This window comes from Brassica napus, chromosome C4 (assembly GCF_020379485.1).
Source record: "Brassica napus cultivar Da-Ae chromosome C4, Da-Ae, whole genome shotgun sequence".
In the NCBI taxonomy this organism is placed as follows: domain Eukaryota; kingdom Viridiplantae; phylum Streptophyta; class Magnoliopsida; order Brassicales; family Brassicaceae; genus Brassica; species Brassica napus.
In genome coordinates, this window is record NC_063447.1 from 40,609,392 (window position 1) to 40,622,622 (window position 13,231).

The 13,231-nt window shown below is 35.2% G+C and overlaps 1 protein-coding gene and 1 long non-coding RNA gene across 8 annotated transcripts; both read left to right on the forward strand.

Annotated features, from left to right (window-relative positions):
• On the forward strand, positions 1-2,015 carry LOC106368655. 4 transcript variants are annotated; one of them, XR_002657874.2, is made up of 4 exons: positions 1-271; positions 475-847; positions 946-1,096; positions 1,209-2,015. It is a non-coding gene; the product is annotated as an uncharacterized LOC106368655 (long non-coding RNA). The 4 variants fall into 4 exon arrangements; XR_001274076.3 differs by having other exon boundaries at positions 6-271; positions 475-842; positions 1,455-2,015; XR_001274077.3 differs by having other exon boundaries at positions 6-271; positions 475-779; positions 1,455-2,015.
• A 4,343-nt stretch (positions 2,016-6,358) lies between these two features.
• LOC106368656 (probable ADP-ribosylation factor GTPase-activating protein AGD14) lies at positions 6,359-10,395 on the forward strand. Of its 4 annotated transcripts, none has more exons than XM_013808663.3 (14): positions 6,359-6,665; positions 6,905-7,003; positions 7,081-7,142; positions 7,251-7,338; positions 7,431-7,492; positions 7,564-7,660; positions 7,745-8,110; positions 8,212-8,613; positions 8,700-8,816; positions 8,901-9,008; positions 9,105-9,185; positions 9,435-9,567; positions 9,678-9,717; positions 9,860-10,395. In XM_013808663.3, exons 2-14 carry the CDS (start codon positions 6,905-6,907, stop codon positions 9,987-9,989), a joined length of 1,785 nt encoding a protein of 594 aa, XP_013664117.2. In that variant the 5' UTR covers positions 6,359-6,665; the 3' UTR covers positions 9,990-10,395. The 4 variants fall into 4 exon arrangements, with proteins under 4 accessions (XP_013664117.2, XP_013664120.2, XP_048610675.1 ...); XM_013808666.3 differs by having other exon boundaries at positions 6,408-6,665; positions 9,863-10,395; XM_048754718.1 differs by having other exon boundaries at positions 6,408-6,665; positions 9,435-9,543.
• The last annotated feature ends 2,836 nt before the right edge of the window (positions 10,396-13,231 follow it).

Sequence of the window (13,231 nt, forward strand, 5' to 3'; positions counted from 1 at the left end):
TTTAGTCATACGGTGCGTTCCATTTACCAGACAGAGTTCTTAAACTTAAAGCATTGGGCTTAACTAAACATTATAGATCGAGAGTTTTTCTCAATATCACTCAGCGACTCGAAGAAACTTTTCACCGTTAAAGAAACAATCAACTTACCGGTCACGATAACTGGAGACGTTACGGGAGAGACTCAATCGAAGGGTCATTTTAACGATGTCAGGATTTGTCATTGAATGCCTCTCTATTACTTCTTTTCGGTGAATCTTCGACTTTAAAAAGGTATATCCTATCCTTTTCGAATTCATAGGTTAAATCATTTCAGTCATAGCTAACAAAAAAAAATCATCCGAGTCATTAGTTTTCAAAAAATTCCTGAAAAAATGGCTAACTTTGATGTTCTACTCGCCGATTGTACAAGCTATACAAACTTAAGTGATTTTTTTTTTCTGTATCTAACTTTAAAAGCATATACAAACTTTTAGGACTGAGTTCGGATACGAGTCGACCGATTGGCATCTAAATCCGTATACGTACTTCGTTTGAGGTAATCTGTGGACCTGTAACCAATCCTCCATCTCCCTGGCTACAAAGGTTTCTGGGGATTTTGGAGAAAATAGAGGAGCTGAGCTATGGTGGAAAAGTTAGAAGCTTTCAGAAATGCAAGTTTACCCTGATTCCTTTATTGTTTACATAAGTCTCCACAATTACTTTCCTATATTTACTCTCAATTCTTGGACCTTTGACTTTCCTTACTTCATTGCACCGCAGACTGCTGAGTGGTGCTCAGGTATATGCTACCAATACAATCCCTATATTCTGGACTGTGTTTTGATGAGTTGTCGCTGTCACTGTGAGGTTTACTCTTGAGATTGCATTGTATTTTTACTTTTTCCAGGCTATTTGTTCATCGTATTTCAGTAGAAGCTTATACATTGTACATGTAAATGAGACAGGCTACCAGCTACATTGGTGACAATAAGCTAAAGGTGGATTCAAACCACCTGAAAGAGGCCAAAGAAAAAACTTGAATCTTTTGGTCTGACAGTGGATTTGATGGGTGGGTTTGACAAATGGCATGAGTGTTTCTAGAGCTTGAAAACCCATGTAAGCTTCTCTTCAAGTTTGTTTCTTTCGTTGGTTTTACAACACAGACTTTTTTTGGTAAAATTTAAAACATAGGCTTATTTATTTTTGTATTCAAATGTTATTTGCTCAGCTAATCTGAAGTATACTAGGACCTAAGGAGTCTAACGTTATCATTGCACCAGTTTACATTCTAAAGAAAATGTTTTAAGATACCTTAATCCAAAGATCATGCCTCTATAGTAGTGGAATGTGTCGGACAGACTCTTTGGTTGAACCTAGATGCGTCTTTTTACTTATTCTATTCCTTAAAGAATGTAATTTAATTTTTTCCTTTGTGTGATTCTAATATTTCTACGTTCATGCGATCGTTTTGAAGGATTGAGTTCATAAGTCTGTGATTACATTCATGCGATCTTCTTGAAGGTAGTACGTTCTCTGTCTCTGTTAGTAATATATACTATCTCCAACGACTATTTTACTTTGGTCCATTGTTGTAGACAGATTGAGGTGACAAACGCGGCCATAGCATCGTTGGAAAAAAAATGCGGGAGGGAAGATAGCCACATTGCAGCTGGTGCACATGGAGTGTAATTACCTTATTGTTTACTACTTCAAGAAGCTTCTCGGGAAGTAAGATAGCCACGTTGCAGCTGGTGGACATGGAGGGCAATTAACTTACTGTTGATTTCTTCAAGAAGCTTCTACAGCTTGGAGAATGCCCACTGCTTTGTTCGGTTGTAGTCGGTGGTTCAGACCCGGAGGAAACTTCTATGTAATTTAATTTTTGTGAGATGATCTACCCGGGAAGACATCATGCCGTATTTATTTTACTACAACAACACAGTTTGTTCTGATGACTCTTTTCTTTGTCTGCGCTTTTGACCATTAATTACCTTATATGCATATGCTCCAACATATCAACGATATGTTATCTAGAGATCTTTAGTCTTTTCGTGTTACCAGATTCTTTTGATAGTTGCCAAGCACCTCTTCCTTTTTATTCGAACTAAAATTGACTGGAAAGGTAATCTACTCAGTCTCTAATGGAAGACATTTATAAACATCAAAACAACTCGAATGGCTTTGTTACAAACAGTTGAGGTTACATGTTAAAAGTTAAATTAGAACTTTAAAAGAAAGCAAAATAATTATATTTTATGAATTTTTAATAATTAATTAAGTTTATAATTTATAAAATAAATAGTCAAATGATAGACAAATTGGTCGTATATACTAAACGCAACGCTTCATAGATATACTATCATCAAATCCAACACACATTATATATCAATAATTTAATTAAATAGAAATTTTTTTAACAAATATGTAGTATTTAAAGTTAATTTTTTTTGGACAACAGAAACAACTATTGTAAACAAAGCAAAATATATTTTATCACATATAATTACTCACCTAAAATATTTAAAAGATAAAAATTATTATCATATTCATTTCTTGCAAATACAAATTTAAAACACAAACCAAAAAATCATAAAAAAAAATAATAACCTAGATCACAAGTAAAATATATACCGCCCTACGGACAGGTGGACCCTAGTTCAAATATATACTAAGGCCATCATTATCGCGGTATCTAAGGGGGTCTCTTAAGGTTTTTGTTGTTTAAAAATAAATGAAAAACACACAATTAAGGTAGAACCGTGTCTTAATTTTGGTAAGCAAGAGGCGTATCTACGTGGACACGTGTCGGTGTTTGACAGGAAAGAGGGTTCTGGTGAGAATCGCCCCGATATCGACCGAGCCGTGGAGAGGAGGAATCTAGTTTAAGCTGAACCGTACGGTAGTACTGAGATGCTTGTTACGAAATTGAAGGCTTCCTCCAGCTACGTGGCGGGAAGAGGGTTTGAGCAAGGGTGAACCGAAGAAGGAAGATGGAGACGAGATTAGAACTCTCGCCATTTGGAGGTTCCTTGAGCGAGAGGATGAGAGGAGGAGAAAAAGAAGAAAAAGTTTTTTTTATTATATTTTTTGTGTTTTTATTTTTCTTTTTGTTTAATTTATGGACTTAAATAAAAATGGAACGGCGAAGCAGGTGATCGGGTGTGAGCTTTTTTTTCTTCATATGGTGGAGATTACCTCCAATCACAAGAGACCACGTGGTTCGTGTATCTAACGTGGGATATGAGTGTTGTTCGCTATACCGATTTGCCACCTGTCACTTGTCGATCTCACGTATTCTACGGATATCCCTATAAATATCACTAATATGATGGATGTTCGAACAAGAATTCGTGATAGACAAATGCATGAACAGCTGAAAGATGATTTGGTTGAACATATTTGGGAAAATTTTGGACGTGATGAAGACAACAATTGATATCTTATACTTCTTTCAAATAATTCTCGTTTATTGTAATAATCTTTGTATTCATGTTTTTATTTAAAAGTCTATGTTTAAAATGTTATCTTTTATTATGTTTTATGTAATAATTTTTTTTTAATTTTAATAAAAAAATGTTTAATATTATTTTATTTTTAAGAATCCCAAAATAAGAGACTTGCAATGGAGACATAAAAAACTCAAGTTTCTTAACCAAGTCTCTTATTCAACTTTATTCCTTAAATACTATTAAAAACAATTAAGAAATTCATTACGGGGTTGTGGGATAAAGATGCTCTAACCCCTCATCATGAGCCTTGCAGAGCAGCACCTTCAGCAGTCATCTTTCTCACGAACTTTCTAAGAGCCAAAGTGAGTGTTAATGGGGCCATCAAGAGCTTCCTTCGGTGGCACTCCACAACCTTGCTGAAATATGTTACAAACAAACAAACCATTAAGCAGTCAATACAAACTCACGTTGATAGGAGCAAGGTTCTTCTATAAAATTGAGTAGTTCACATAACCTGCAACAATAGATATATAAACATATGAGTTTCATTCTCTTGCACAAAAAAACAAAATATTCACTTCCCATCGTGTCTTGGGAAACCATTAAGGACAGTTCAAACCAAAACTTTAGTTATACTAAATTTTGTTTACTGTCAAATTATATATATCTGGTCCTGCGCTCAAGACCCAGCAGCCTTAAATACCTCCTGAGCCAACTTCTGTTGCTGATCAAACTTTGAATCCACTCTGAGAGAGGTTTCATCTAACGATCAGTCTCTATATACTAATCATCAAAACCAGATTTATCTACTAAGGCAACTACATTAACAACTAAAGTTCTTTAACTCAACTCGATTCATCAAATGGCTGTAAAGTTTATATAAATATGCTATCCAACCAATCACAAATCAACCGACCGAACAAAAATGATCCGAGAATGAAACTAAGGAAACGTCAAAACACCCTTAAAGATCTTCGCCACTGAACCTGATGTCCCTCTGCAAATTGTCGTCGTACGTCTGGTCACTAATTTAGAATCTGCATATGTCAGCACTAATCGACAGCTCCAACGCGTTGTAGTCATAGGGAAGATTAAGAAGTGCTACGCAAGGTCTGGATTCTTGGGAAACCCAGAAGCCTCGACTCGACGACGTCTCCGTCGGCTAGGGTTTTTCTACTCGCTACCGAACGAAGATGATGAGATATGCAAACAAAGTGATGGCGTAGTTTCGTCGTCTATGAAACAGATATCGTATAATTAAAGTAGTAATTGTGTATAGTTAGAGTAAATAATTGTTGGACCAAACAAATAATAAATAGTCTAGTCCAACAACCTTGTTTAAATAGATTTTTTTAGGACATTTTTCTTTTTAATAGTACCGATTCACAGCAAAAACTTTACACTTAAAAATTTACTAGGTGATTTTTCCGTGCTCATGCACGGGTATAAATATTATAAAATAAATACATTATAAAATTTATTAATATTTTATTTTTATTTTTTATTATTCTATTATTTATATTGTAACCAATATGAAAGGTTTTTAAATAACATTATGTTATTTTAACTAACATATAGTTTTAGACATATAATATCTCGACTGTTTGGTTATTATTTGGATATATTAGATAACGTTTACTTTCCTGATTCAACTATAATATTTTTGTTGTACAACTTATTATTTTGATTAATTTTGTTATTTTGATGTAGTTTTATTCTTGTCTTAGACTTGTAAACATATTTCAGTAAGATTATGTAATTTAATATATGTTGTTTTGAGAATCAAATAATAAAAGTAAACTAAAGTGTTGACGATTCAAAGTTACATAAATAAGTATAACATTGATGGTCCTTTGAAACCTTATGCATATATATATATATACAAAATACTTAATTGTAATAGTTGGTTAATATATTTATATTATTTTTTATAAAACTCATATTTATTTGTAATATGTTGAACCGTTCTATAATTTATATGTATAAAAATATTACTATAAATAAAAAAATATTATTTTTAATTTAATGTTTGACTTTGTATAAAATTTTTGAGTTTGTTTAGCTACTCATATTGTGGGTATATTGTGTTACATATATTCCATCAAATTAAAGTATAACTATTTCTACTTATCGTATTAGTTTGGTTGTTCTTTTTAGTAATTTAGCATATGTTAATTTATAAAAAAACAAAATTATAAAAACAAAAAGATGATAGGTACAAAGTTACATAAAAACATAACCGATAAATTTTAAAAGGGATAATTATTTCTTTTCTTTAATATCAAGATTATTTTTCTAAACTTTCTTTTTTATGAAATCACATTATATATATAAAAATATATTCGCATTAAATATTATTAATATTTTATTTATCATATATGTTATTTGAAAAATATAAAAGGGAACTTAAATAAAAAAAGTTTAAATTAAATTTTATTCATTAAAAATATCTTAATTTATGTTATTTTAATTATTTTGTAATAGTTTGAGAAATAGATTGATTTAAATAAAATGCTTAATACTTTTAAAATATATATTATGTTGTTTGAGATTATCTTTTAAAAAGGAAGATTATTTATTTACTTTAAAATCAAGATTATTTTGTGAACTTTTCTTATTATGAATTACACTATATATATAAAAGATATTTTCGTTTTTAGAATTTTTAATTGTCTCTATTATATTGGTTATTTAAAAAAATAAAGAAAAAGGAAACCTAAATAAAAAAGAAAAAAACGAATAAATATTTAATAATGATAATTAGATATATTTGATTGTATCATTGTAATCAACCATCGTGAGAGTTAACGTGAGCGCAACACGTGAGAAACTGACTTCTCAAATAATATTATATAGATAGCAACCGTATAAAAATTTACTGCTTAAAATTCTATTAAAGAAAAATCAAAGTTACAGCCATAAGCAATCAAGATCCTTAATTTCACAACCTTTTCTAGCCTGAGTCAACCCGCAAGGAGACTGCGGCCGTCAATACTATTCCTCATCTAACGCGGTTAATTATTTCCATCCATGTCCTTCCTCAAATCTCAACTGTACTCTCTCTCACGCGCTCTAAGTAACGCAGACCATTCTTAGCTGTACAAGATACTCTCTCTCTCTCTCTCATCTCAATCATCTATTGCGATTTGATTCAACAAGCTTCTAGATCGTTGTCGTTGAATCAGCCTCATCGTCAAAAGTGAAAAGTATAATCCCTGACTAGATTCGTCTCTCAGGTTCCCCATCGACTTCCTCCCTATTTTCTAGATCTAAACCGTAATCAGTTATCTATTTTGTTTAAGGTTTACTGGTGGTAAACTGAAGTAGAAGTTAGTATCAAATCTTGTGTTTATTATGCTTTACTTTCTGCTAAGATCGAGCGGATAATTCTGTAATTTCTGTGTATTTCGGCAGCGTTATGGCTGATTCAAAGTTTTTGATAAGTTAAAGATCAAATTGAGTTTTATTCATTCAGATGGCTGGTGGAGTGAAAGAAGACGAGAAGAACGAGCGGATTATTAGGAGTCTTCTCAAACTTCCCGATAACAAGAGGTGTATTAACTGCAACAGCCTTGTAAGTTTTTTATTTTCTCCTTTTTTTTGGTACCGTCTTCTTCATCTCCATTATAATTAACTTATATGTTTTGTTAGGGACCACAATATGTTTGCACTACTTTCTGGACTTTCGTTTGTACCAACTGCAGTGGAATACAGTAAGATCCTAGATTCCTTCCACACCCCTCTTTTTTCTATCTCCTATTCCTGTGTTTATGGAAGTGTTGTGTTGTTGATTGATATATATATGCATGTAATTGTCTCAGCCGTGAGTTTACTCATCGTGTTAAATCGATTTCAATGGCAAAATTCACCTCGCAAGAAGTCTCTGCTCTAAAAGAAGGTGGCAATCAGGTAAAGCAACCCATAATTTGTTTTCTTGGCTGTTTTAATTCAGTATCTATAATTTGTTTACTTTTTTTCTAAATTCTAATGTTCTGTAACAGCATGCTAAGGATATTTATTTTAAAGGACTGGATCAACAGAGGCAGTCAGCACCTGACGGAAGGTATCATATTATCTCTCTTCTTGTTACAGAGATATGTTGGATGTGACTGATTGTTATTTTGATTTTTCCAGTAATGTAGAGCGGTTAAGGGACTTCATCAGACAGGTCTATGTGAATAAAAGATACACGAATGAGAAGAATGATGACAAGCCTCCAAGAGGACCGATGGTGAGAACAATGTCTTCTTTAATCACTTTACTTTGGATAAAAGCCTGACTGGTCTAGAGTGAATTGTAATTTCATATTCTACAGGGCGACAGTGAGACACGAAGTTCTAGTGGGTCACGAAGTCCACCATACGAAGATGCATATGAGCGTCGTTACAGTGACAGATCAAGTCCTGGTGGGATGAGTCCAGGGTTCGAGCAAGGTAACAGAAAAAGCCCTTCTCGTCCGGAGGTCTTGAATGATTGGCGCAGAGAGGATAGATTTGGGGGAAGAAAAAAACCTGAAGAAGAGTCACATTCACCTGAGCAAGTAAAAGACTTGGGTTCAGCTAGCCCTCCTATAGCTCGACCCGTCAGGGAAATCTTGGGTGACAGTGTTATTCCTCTTCGCGTGATAGAACCTCCAAAACCACAAGTCAACCGAAATAGTGATTCTTCAGTGATTGCAAAGGTTTGGCTTTATCATCGTCATGTAAAGAATATAAAATGGCATATTTTTCTTAAGAGTGGAAAGAGAGACAATTGTGATATTTTCTGTTCTCCTAATAACAGCCCACTGCATCATCGAGTAGTTTAACCACCGCAAATGAGAATCCACCGGAAGTGAAGATGGAGACTGCCATGAGCTTGATTGATTTTGATGCTGATCCCGAACCTCCTGCTCCATCTGTTGCAATACAAGCACCAATATCGGCCACACATCAACCTGCTGCCCAGCCAGCAAGTGCAAGTAATGATAATTGGGCATCTTTCGATGCGGCGCCCATTACTCCTAGTCTTAATGTATCTCAGCCACCACCCAGTGGAAACTCTGTGGATTCACTTCTCTCTCAGTTGGCAGCGCCTTCATCTGGGCCAGTTCAGACATCTACATTACCTAGTGGGCCAGCGCATCTTGGTCATTCCACGTCACAAATCTTTGCACCACCTCCAAATGGACAATCAAATGAACAGGTGGGCACTTCACTGCATGGTTTTTGAAAGAATTGAACGAAGGTTCTGCTTCGGGAATGATATGATCGGCTTTTTTTTGGTTACAGCCATGGAACACAGGACTTTCATCTAATGTACAAAGGTCAATGAGTGCACCATCATTGCATCCTCTTCAAGGAGTTCCGTCTGAAGTTAAACCATCCGGAAGAACAGAATTACCTGCGGTATCTATTTCTTTAAGCCATTTTTTTTCTGTACGATTTATATATTTTACAAAATTTGCGGCTGTTAATGTAAATGTCATGCAGGATTTATTCACTGCTACCTACCAATCATACCATGCAGCAGCGCCCGGGTGGCAAGCCGGTCCACCTCATGGCATGCCCTATGGCTTGCAGCAATATAATAACACCATGGTAAAAGTTTTTCTGAAAATATCTAATTCCATAAAGAATCTGAGAGTCAGTGACATTGCTTTCTCGTGATTAAGTAAAGTATCTTTCCTGTAACAGCCTTATCAGAATGTTCCCCAACCAGCCAGGTCAATGAACCCTTTTGACTTCAGCTCTGAGCCACCGTCAGTGACACGAACAGTATGTCCTCTAGCTCGTTTGCCTTATCTAGAAATTTTTTCTGTGTGAAAGCAAGCATGTTTTGGAATTTAGCTCGCAGCACGGAGATATTTCGCGTGATTTGAGAACTTAATAAAAAGCTTACAAAAAAGTAGCTTATGAGCTAATTGGTTAAACCTTTTCCCTTTGCTCGGCTCACGCTTGTGTCCGAGAAAATTCTCTTTCCAACCGATTGGTTGTTACGTGTTAAGTGATGTTAAAATGGTACAGGAAACCATGTTCCCTTCCATGGCGTCTCTGCAAGGTGCATTGCCTCCTTCCGGTATGATGCCTTCTCAAGGATTACACAATCATTTCAGTATGCCCCCTCAAGTCTCAGGTCATCCATCTGCAATGCCACCGAGTAAAGCATCACTATTTTCATTTTCGTAGCTTTACTTATCTCTGCTATTGAATAATGCGTTGACTCTTTCGAAATGTTTGATGAAACTATCTTTGTTCCCAAATTCGCAGGGTACATATCTCCTCAAATACCAGGAAGCATGCGACCTAGGTATTACTTTTTGATTCAGTTAACTCATAGTCTTTGTTTCGATAATGAATATAACATCATCTGCTGCGTATAGTTCTCTGTGATTCCTGGTAGTGCAAAACATCTGTTTCTTACTCTGTTGTAATAACTGTCGGTTTTGTAGCAGCTTACGCCCAATTGGAAACATGGGCGCTCCATATGACACTCAACAAACATATCAAAATTTTGGAAGCCCATTTGCTGCAAATTCTTCGAACCCTTCTTTCCCTTCAGGAGGAAACCCGTTTGGGTAAGAAGAGCGAGAGCATTAGCTCGAAATATGCAATGTTTGAGGATTGAGTTCAAAAGTGTAGTATTGAGGTATCAATTTGAATCAAAATATTTGTTAAAAAAGGTTGAGCAAAGGAAGGTACGAGTCATGAACGTGGAGAGGAATTTGGGGTCGTCTGGGTTTAGGATTTTCTATAAGCATCATTTTGAAATAGGTTTGATTATTATTCCTTGGTTTCAACATATTTCATTTCCCCTTTAATGTTGTTTTATTAGGCTTAAGGCTTGAGGGTGGTACCTTTTTAAAAATCTTGAGGATCATTTGTGATGTATAATTTTGTAAAAGAGTTTACCTTGATCATTAAAATCTTGTCAAAACTGAATATTGGAAGTTTAAGCACATTGAGTTAATTTTGCTTTTTGCTCCAAGTTTGCTTTGTATTAAGGTTTTCTTTTTAAAAAAACTCAATCTGCCCTACAATTAGGACTATCAATGGATCAAAATGGTCCTAGTAGTATTAATTTGGTTCACAGAAGCTTAGCATCTAAAAATCAGTAAGGACTAGAATCTGAAATGGACTAGAATCTGAAATCTAGTTCTCAAGAATAATATGACTAAAATGCCAAAAAAACACTCACAAATTTCTAGTGGTACACCGACATTGTGAAAGTTATGTCCCGTTGGAGATCCTGCGGATTTTCACTAAAATTAGTGAAAGTCGGGAGCTATATGATCTCTTTCATTGTTGTTCTTGTTGGTATTCCTTCTAGTAGAGAAATCATTAGGTTTGGTTGGAATTAAACTTGAGTTTGGGCCATTTTATATAATTTTTTAAAATCTTATTTATGTGATTAACACAAAAAATAAAAAATAGACAAAAGAAAAAGGCTAAAGAAGAAAAAGAGAAAAAACATATCATACTATTAATTGAAAACAAGTTTAAGTGAAAATGTTATAATTTAATTGACTAATTAGCTTACTATTGTGACTAAAAAAAGTTTACATAGAATGTCAAGTAATATATGGTTAGAATTAGACTTGCTAAACTTGATGATTAGACTGCTGATTAGACAAAATTTATAATTTAAATAAAAGAAAATTGTTGTTATTTAAACTATTTTGTTGACAAACAATCTTTTTTGGTAAATACTATAGAGTTATCAAATCACTAGTGTTGTAATTAGAGAGTTTAGAGACTGAATCTTTCTGTGTTATTATTAATGATCAAGGGGATTCCTTTATATAAGGATTACAAGATGAAGATAAAAGGAAAGTGTACATATCCTAATCCAACAGGAAATAGGAAAACTACTAAAACATAATAATGGAAAGATTACATCTACTAAGGGTTTCCTTTTCTCTAAGCTTTGTGGCCGTCTTTCTCTCTAGGCTTCGGCCGTCCCTCCATCTTCTAGGTATTGGGCCGGTCTTGGACCGGGCCTGGTTAATGGCAATCCACTCCATGATTTATAACACTCCCCTTGGATGCCATAACCATACATGATTCGTAGTACGCTTCATGTTGCCTCATTAAAACCTTATCAGGAAAACCCAGTGGGACAAAACCATGATGAAGGAAAAAGAGTACAACACGCACTACTCCCCCTGATGTGAACCTCACTGTAGGTTCTACATTCTACGCATCTTGGTGCGTGATATTTCTTGTATGTATAGGATGGGAGTAATCGGCCAGTTTCATTACTGAACCGTAATTAGACCATTTCGACTTCTTAGGTCGTTTCTAATGTCCTTTGATATCGAGTGTCCCGGTAAAGCATATGTGCTAAGCAATGTGAATCACATTGTCCTTGGAGATCACTATTGGGTCTTTTCAAATCGTGTTTGCATATGTCCATAGTCTAGACGTGATCGTCTACTATCAACTGCTCTTTACTTTGGTGATTTATGGTTACCATCGACCATGTATCAATCTGGCCGAATCATGACCGGGTCATAGACCTCGTCTATAAGTGTCCACTACTTGCCTTATGGAGTTTATACGGCAGCAGACCGTTCTGCTATGCCGGATCCTTACTTAGGGGATCTGATGTCGGATTGCAACCTGATGGTTGATCTTTTGTTTCTACTAGTCCGTGATCAAAGGATAAGGGCCGGACGCCTTTTAGCCGATGGGCCGGACGTTTTAAGCCGGAGTGCTGGACGCCTTTAGCCAGAAGGGGCCGGACGTCTTTAGTCGAAGGACCGGACGCCTACAGATACGTTATGTATCAGTCTACTAACCTCTTTTAGGTTTAATACAAACACAAGGGATTTCAAATGTAGATGGACTGTTATTGGATTATCTTTTATACAACTCCAAGATCATGCGTGATCACTTTCTTTTACATACTATATGCAGCTGCTTTTCAGTCCATGAATCAGCTTAGGAACAAAACTGTTCTTTCAATTTTATCCAGTGATCCACATGCTGCTTACTACAACATTTGTATCTAATATCTTTCTTATGACCAGACCATTTTCAATTTCGAAAATTCTGTAGCAGCAACCACCACATAGGAGTTTATCTCCTTGTAATATGTTCCTTTGATCTCTGTGAGTACCTTGTGTAACAAGCTATAATCTAATGCTGTTATTAGGAAGACATGAACACTCTAGACCTCGTGATTATGTGTCTTCTCTCACGGTTTCATTACCTCACAAGATCCATCTATTTCACTGGTTGATCAGATGGCGTTTCTATATATGTATATGGCCAATACGGTCATCTCTCTTTTTAGATACTTTGAACCTCCACGTTTTATCTTTTCTAATCTCTATGATCTTTTATGATTGTATGAGTACTCTTTCGTGGGTTCATGATCCTCGTTCATCTCTTTATGTTCAAGTGCTATAACTTTATGTATCTTTATACAAATGTGTGTGTGTGTCGACACTTTCATGTGGTTCCATTATGTTCCAGACATGATCTGATCACTTTGAGATTTCATTATCCAGGACCTTTGTTACCTAGTAGCTTGGCGTCCCAAGACTACATGGTTTGGTACCTTAGATGTGTAGCTGCGCAGCCTTTTCTCAATGTCTGTTTGGTTTCTAGTATGATCTCGGATCTTTCATTCCATGCACCATTCCTTTCTATCCGAGATCCCTTTATCTTTATGGAACACTTGGTCTATCTTGTATAGACTCTATAGCAACTTGATTATGTCTCTTTTAGGACATTCATTTGGTGCTAAGCTGGTTAGTCATTTTTCTTTTCTTTTCGGGTCAGTGTCTGGCCTTTCAATTAGATTCTCTATTAGCTTT

What these genes read in the sequence shown, in the direction of transcription:
- LOC106368656 (XM_013808663.3), top strand. Translation starts at nt 6,905, where the DNA reads ATGGCTGGTGGAGTGAAAGAAGACGAGAAGAACGAGCGGATTATTAGG. An exon ending in ATTCTTCAGTGATTGCAAAG is followed by an intron (nt 8,111 to 8,211) that starts GTTTGGCTTTAT and finishes TCCTAATAACAG; the next exon opens with CCCACTGCATCATCGAGTAG. An exon ending in CCAGGAAGCATGCGACCTAG is followed by an intron (nt 9,718 to 9,859) that starts GTATTACTTTTT and finishes TCGGTTTTGTAG; the next exon opens with CAGCTTACGCCCAATTGGAA.